The sequence below is a fragment of the Perognathus longimembris genome, chromosome 9 (genome assembly GCF_023159225.1).
Source record: "Perognathus longimembris pacificus isolate PPM17 chromosome 9, ASM2315922v1, whole genome shotgun sequence".
Lineage (NCBI taxonomy): Eukaryota > Metazoa > Chordata > Mammalia > Rodentia > Heteromyidae > Perognathus > Perognathus longimembris.
In genome coordinates, this window is record NC_063169.1 from 63021300 (window position 1) to 63027299 (window position 6000).

At 45.0% G+C, this 6000-nt stretch overlaps 1 protein-coding gene across 2 annotated transcripts in view; it reads left to right on the forward strand.

The window, feature by feature from the left end:
- The window catches only part of Plekhg1 (pleckstrin homology and RhoGEF domain containing G1), a 174805-nt gene extending 170705 nt beyond the window's left edge, over positions 1 to 4100 (forward strand). For both annotated transcript variants that reach the window (XM_048354285.1, XM_048354284.1), the window contains one exon: positions 2194 to 4100. In XM_048354285.1, the coding sequence (XP_048210242.1) occupies positions 2194 to 3260 (1067 nt within the window). In that variant the 3' untranslated portion in view covers positions 3261 to 4100. The remainder of the gene's footprint in view (positions 1 to 2193) is intronic.
- The last annotated feature ends 1900 nt before the right edge of the window (positions 4101 to 6000 follow it).

Sequence of the window (6000 nt, forward strand, 5' to 3'; positions counted from 1 at the left end):
GAGAGCTGGGGTGAAGATGGAGGGACAAAATTAAAAAGCTCACAACGAAAGCTTGTTTCTGTTCTCGATGAGGTAGACTGAAAAGAAATGGTAAGGGTGGGTGCTAACACTTGATGCCTCTAATCCTAGCTACTCAGGAGGCTGAGATATGAGGATCACAGTTCAAAGCCATCCCAGACAAGACAGTCCATAAGATTCTTTATCTCCAACTAACAACCAAAAGGCCAGAAGTGGATCTGTGGCTCAATTGGAAGAACATTAACCTTGAGCCAAAAAAAGCTTCAAGGACAGTTCTCAGGCCCTGAGCTCAAGCCCCAGAACCAGCACAAGAAAGAAAGAAAAAATAATAATAATAAGAGAAAAGAGAGAGAAATAAACAGATGGCAGAAACTCAATTAAACGAGCATTCATTTTAAATTTAAAAGATAGTTTACTAATTATAGGTTACTGAAAAGAAGGCATTGCTGAGTTCCAGGGGCTCACATCTGTAATTGTAGCTACTCAGAAGGCTGAGATCTGTGAGATCTGGAGGACCACGGTTCAAAGCCAGCGGAAGCAGAAAAGTCTGAGAGACTGCATCTCCAATAAACCAGCAAAAAGGCCTAATTAGAGGTGTGGCTCAACTGGTAGCGCTCTAGCCATGACCACGAACACTGAGCAACAGTTCAAGGACCCCCACTACCCCCCAAAAAAAGACATAGTAGAAGACCTAGGGCATTTACTGGGGTAGATCTCCTTCATGGAGGCCGCATAGAGCAGTCATAGGGGGGCCTGCTTCAGTTCACATTTGTTGGCTCCTTCTCTTAAATGGATGCTGGCCCAGGAGAATGCTCTACCCTCCCTTACCATGGTTCAGTTGATGTCTTTAGAACTTAATGCCTGTGCTCAGAAGTGGGCTGCAGGGAGAATGGCTTCCCATGGTTTAGGAAGTGTCCGAAACTCTCCAAGTCCTGTCCCAAAGCCCGCACCGGAGTGCATTGGATAGCTAAGCATGTGCATTAGAGGTTCTCAGCAGGGTTGGAGGATGGACTTTCATGCCCAGCTTCTTGGGATGGGAAAGGAGACACGAGTTAGGCAATCCGTGGGGCTTGGCAGTCCTGCAGGAAGGTCATTCCCTCGGCATTGGAGGGGCAGAGGGCTGGCTGGGAACCTGGAGAGCTGACTTCTCCAGAAATCGCTATCCGAGAGCAAGGAGGGGGTAGTGAGAAGCACGCATGGCCACTGAATTTCCCGCACCTGGCTTTTTCTTTTTGCCAGCCCTGGGGCTTGAACTCAGGGCCTAGATGCTGTCCCTGAGCTTCTTTTGCTCAAAGCCAGTGCTGTACCACTTGAGCCACAGCTTCACTTCTGGATTTTTCTGAGTAGTTTATTAGAGGTAAGAGTCTCACAGATTTTCCTGACTGGGGTTGCCTTTGAACTACAACCCTCGGATCTCAGCCTCCTGAGTAGCTAGGACAACAGGCGTGCGCCACCCGTACCTGGCTTTTTCTCTTTCTTCGTGACACATGAGTTCTATTTTTATTGATGCTCTTGTTTTAGTACACCTGTTTTCAGTGCTGACACTGTTCTGTGCTTTAGAAAGCGCATGGAAACTTTTTCATTACAGAGGGTCGACCCTTGTACACCTGCTTTTGGGAGGAAACGATGCAGACTTTGACCGGATGCAATGAACTCTGCAGTGGCATTTTGTTTTTTTTTTATTGAACTGTGGGTAGTTTTGTTAGTTTGTGTTGCTTTGTGTTTAATGATTACTTGTCCTCAAACTTCACTTGTAAGTCTTGTCTAAGTTAAAGTCCTACCTACGTCTTCCTCGTTACTTAGGAGGCTCGAGTCTGGAGGATCATGGTTCGAAGCCAGCCTGGGCAAAAGAGTTCTTGAGACTCTATTTCTAATTAGCAAGCAAAATGCTTGACTCGAAGTGTGGTTCAAGTGGTAGAATGCTAGCCGTGAGCACACAAGTAAACCTAGAGAGGCCTTGAGTTCAAGCCTCAATACCTACACACACACACACACACACACACACACACACACACACACACACACAGAAAGAGAGCCAGAGTCCTGTCTACTGTTATAACATTTTTTTCTTCAAAAAAAAAAAAACTATTGGCAAGGATGTTCCAGTCATATATTTAATCTCTGTAGCTAGGAATAATCTCATACATACTTAATGTTTCACTATGTGTCTTCTAGGTGCCCGGATCGCTGAATATTCCCAACTGTATGACCAAATTGTGTTCAGGGAGACCCCCCTGAAGACTCAGAAAGATGGCTGGCCTGCCACACAAGAAACACCCCTTCTCCGGGCCTCGTCCCCAGCCCAGACCCAGCGTGGAGGTGAAGACTGGCTGTGGAATTCCACCTACAGCAACGGAGAGCTAGCCGATTTCTCTCCCCGGCCAGAACAAGACTTGAGATCCAAGTACCCCACGTTAGAGATGAGTTCCACCAGGACCCCCGGGCAGCTGTCGGCAGCCTGCTCCGTGCCTTCTCTTCAGGTCTCCGACCCTCTGCTGGGCTCCGCGCAGAGATGCAGTGTGGTGGTAAGACAGCCCCACAAGGAGAATTCGTGTCAGGAGCAGCTTTACAACTCCCTGGGGCGGAAGGGCCTGGGGAAACCTCAACCTTACAGCCGGTCCCACTCTTCTTCATCCATCCTGATCAACAAATCCCTGGACTCCATCAACTACCCCGGAGACATGGAAAAGAAGCAGCTGCTGTCAGGACACCAAAGTTCCAGGTGCGAGAGTCACCGGGACTCGCTGCCCGGTGGGGCAGACAACGGCTCACAGGATGGTGACAAAGGCCCTGATCTCACGCTGCAAGACTCTCAGAAAGTTCTAGTCGTGAATAGAAACTTACCCTTCCACGCCCAAATGGCAGCCCAGAACTATTTTTCCAATTTCAAAGAGATCGAAGGTGATGAAGATGATTACGTAGAAATCAAATCAGAGGAAGACGAGGTGGAGCTGGAGCTGGAGCTGGAGCTGGCCCGGAGCCGCAGGAGGAAATCTGACAAGTCTTCAGGTGCTGACTTTGCTGACGATGTCAGTGGGGACAGAGCCCGCCCAGCAACTACTCCATGCCCCCCCAAAGAGCCAATAAACAGCAAACTTGGGCTGTCACCGTATCTGACAGCGTATGATGACTCCGACAAACTGAACGGCTATCTTTGGAGGGGGCCATCGCCCAATCAGCAAAATATTGTCCAGTCTCTAAGGGAAAAATTTCAATGTCTCAGTTCAAGCAGCTTTGCCTAGTATGGGCTGGAAAAGGAGCTGCCTGAATGAACTCCTTCTTAGGCTCAGAAGTTACAGATACTCATGAGATGTTTTATAATGCACCAGATCCAAACGATTTTATAATAACTACAGGTGTAAAAAATAAAAATAAAACACACTTTCTTTGACAGCACATTTTGAACTGCTGATCCTATAGCCAGGACTGGACTTTAGCAAATCTAAGCAGATTAGCAATGTCTTTTCCCCAAGACACTCATCCTCATGTTTCATGTATGTCAATCTTGCTTGAAATTTTTTAGGCTTTAAAAACCAACAACACCACAATAGACATGCCAATATTCCCATACTTGAAGAAAAGAAAGAGCATTCATTCCCATGTTACCTAAGAGTTTCATCCTCGAACTCAGAGGCAGCAAGGAGACGTACTTGTTTTAGAAAGAAAAGGAAACTAAAGCCGTTCAAAAGAATGCTGCTTACACTAGAGATTTTTGTTACATTTGTGGCAAGCCCCTGGAATGTAGCCTCCCATAACCTATTTTAAATATTACTGTAGCATTTCATTCCCATGAAGAAACTGGGTGATGCATAAAAATTAAAATGTCGCACTTGGACCAATTTGCTGTAAGCAAAAGTCTTGGCATTCTGGGACAACAACCCAGGAATGGACCCCCCTACACATTATGTTGGTTATGTGAATCCTGGGGTGAAATGAAGGATCCTGTTCACGTTTTAAAACTCAGTTCAGTAAGAGGCACATTGATGTCACTATTAGAAAAGATGGGGAGATTGCTGGGAACACCTTGATTATCTCTGCAAAGAACTGAAAGAGAAAACCCCCAAACAAGCCAAGCAGTGGTAGCTCAGGTTTAAAGCCAGCATCGGGAGGAAAATCTCTAGGACTCTTATATCCAATTAGCAAACAAAAAGCTAGAAGTGGAGCTGAGATTCAAGAGTGCCAGCATTGAGTGAAAAAGCTAAGGGACAGTACCTAGGCCCCGAGTTCAAGGCCCAGGACACACACGCACGCACGCACACACACACACACACACACACACACACACACACACACACACACACACACAAGTTCTGCATGGGGCCTGGCTGTTCTCCCCAATTGTAGTCAAAGGCATCATCAGCTATAGGAATGGAGCGGGAGTTTATTTTTTCAACACCACATTCATACCCTGGGGATTTTTTCCATGGTTCTGGAAACAAGCCAATGCCAATGGTTGTTAGTTTCTAACTACTAACATCTGATTTCATTGTGATGTTGTATAATAATGGGACTCCTGTGAGCAAAAAAGCAAGAGACATGGTGAGCAAAATTTAAAAAGCTACCGAGAAAAATGAACACAAATTTATGACTATAAAATAATCATTGTATGGAAAACTCTATTAAAACAGCCAGAATATTTTCTCCCAACACCCTTTTTGTTCCTGTTCTCATGCATTGTTACTCTCTCATTGAAAAGAAAAAAACCTAATCCATTCCATTTTAAAAACACATGGTAATACTCAGAGGGAAAGAGGGTCTGGCCTTTTAATTTAAAGGTAGATCATCATATTGTGTCAGCAATATCTTCCCATAATGTGTTTCCTTCTTTTGAAATAGTTTGCCACTTTTCCTTAACTATGTAACATAAAATATGACCATCCTTTCTTTTTTTAAATAAATAAGTACCTAAGGCATTTGTTATTCATTTTAAATAATAAAAAAAAAATGGCCCAAGTTTCTTGCTTTCCAAAATAGTCTCTCTTCTTGTAGTTCATCAAACCAAGTCCTGGGCTGGGTGTTATTCAATGGTCCAGCACTTGCCTAGCATGCACAAGGCCTGTACTGTGTGTGTGTGTGTGTGTGTGTGTGTGTGTGTGTGTATTTGTGCATGTATGCACATGTACTGGTCCTGGGGCTTTAACTCAGGGCTTGGGCACTGTTCCTGAGCTTTTTTGCTCAAAGCCAGTGTGGTACAACCTGAGCCACTGCTCTACTTCTAACTGTTCAGTGGTTCATTGGAAATAAAAGTCATGGACTTTCCTGCCTGGGCTGGCTTTGAACTATAATCCTCAAATCTCAGCCTTCTGAGTAGCTTGGATTACAGCTACAAGCTACTGGCACCAGGCTGGTAACATTTCTCCTATTACTTGTATTTAGACAGGTTTATGAACTTTTCAGGTTTAGGCAGCATTAAAAGACAAGCACCGGGCTGGGAATGTGGCTTAGTGGTAGAATGCTTGCCTAGCATGCATGAAGGAAGCCCTAGGTTCAATTGCTCACATACATAGAAAAGGCCGGAAGTGGCGCTGTGGCTCAAGCGGTAGAGTGCTAGCCTTGAGCAAAAGAAGCTCAGTGCCCAGGCCCTGAGTTCAAGCCACAGGACTGGCAAAATAAAGATGAGGAAGTATGTTCTTAGACTTGCTAGATAGGCGTAAGTACATTTCTATCGCCTTTTTTTTTGTTGTTTTTGTTGCTGTTGTTTTAGTTAAGACTTGTCCAGGAATGTAGTTTCCTATGTTTCCTTTAAGTCTGTATGACACAAATTTTATATAGTCCGTATTACTCTTGTGTCTGAGCCTCCAGCACTGTTCATTCTTCACCCAGGTGCATACTGCACACTATCATGGTCATTCTATAGTAGCAGAGCGGCTGCCTGAAGGTGGTCATCCCCCTCCTTTAGTTTCTAGGACAGATCTGTAGTTTTATAGGTCACTTCTTTGGGACAGGATACAGATTTTGAGAGCTGTGTGTGTGTGTGTGTGT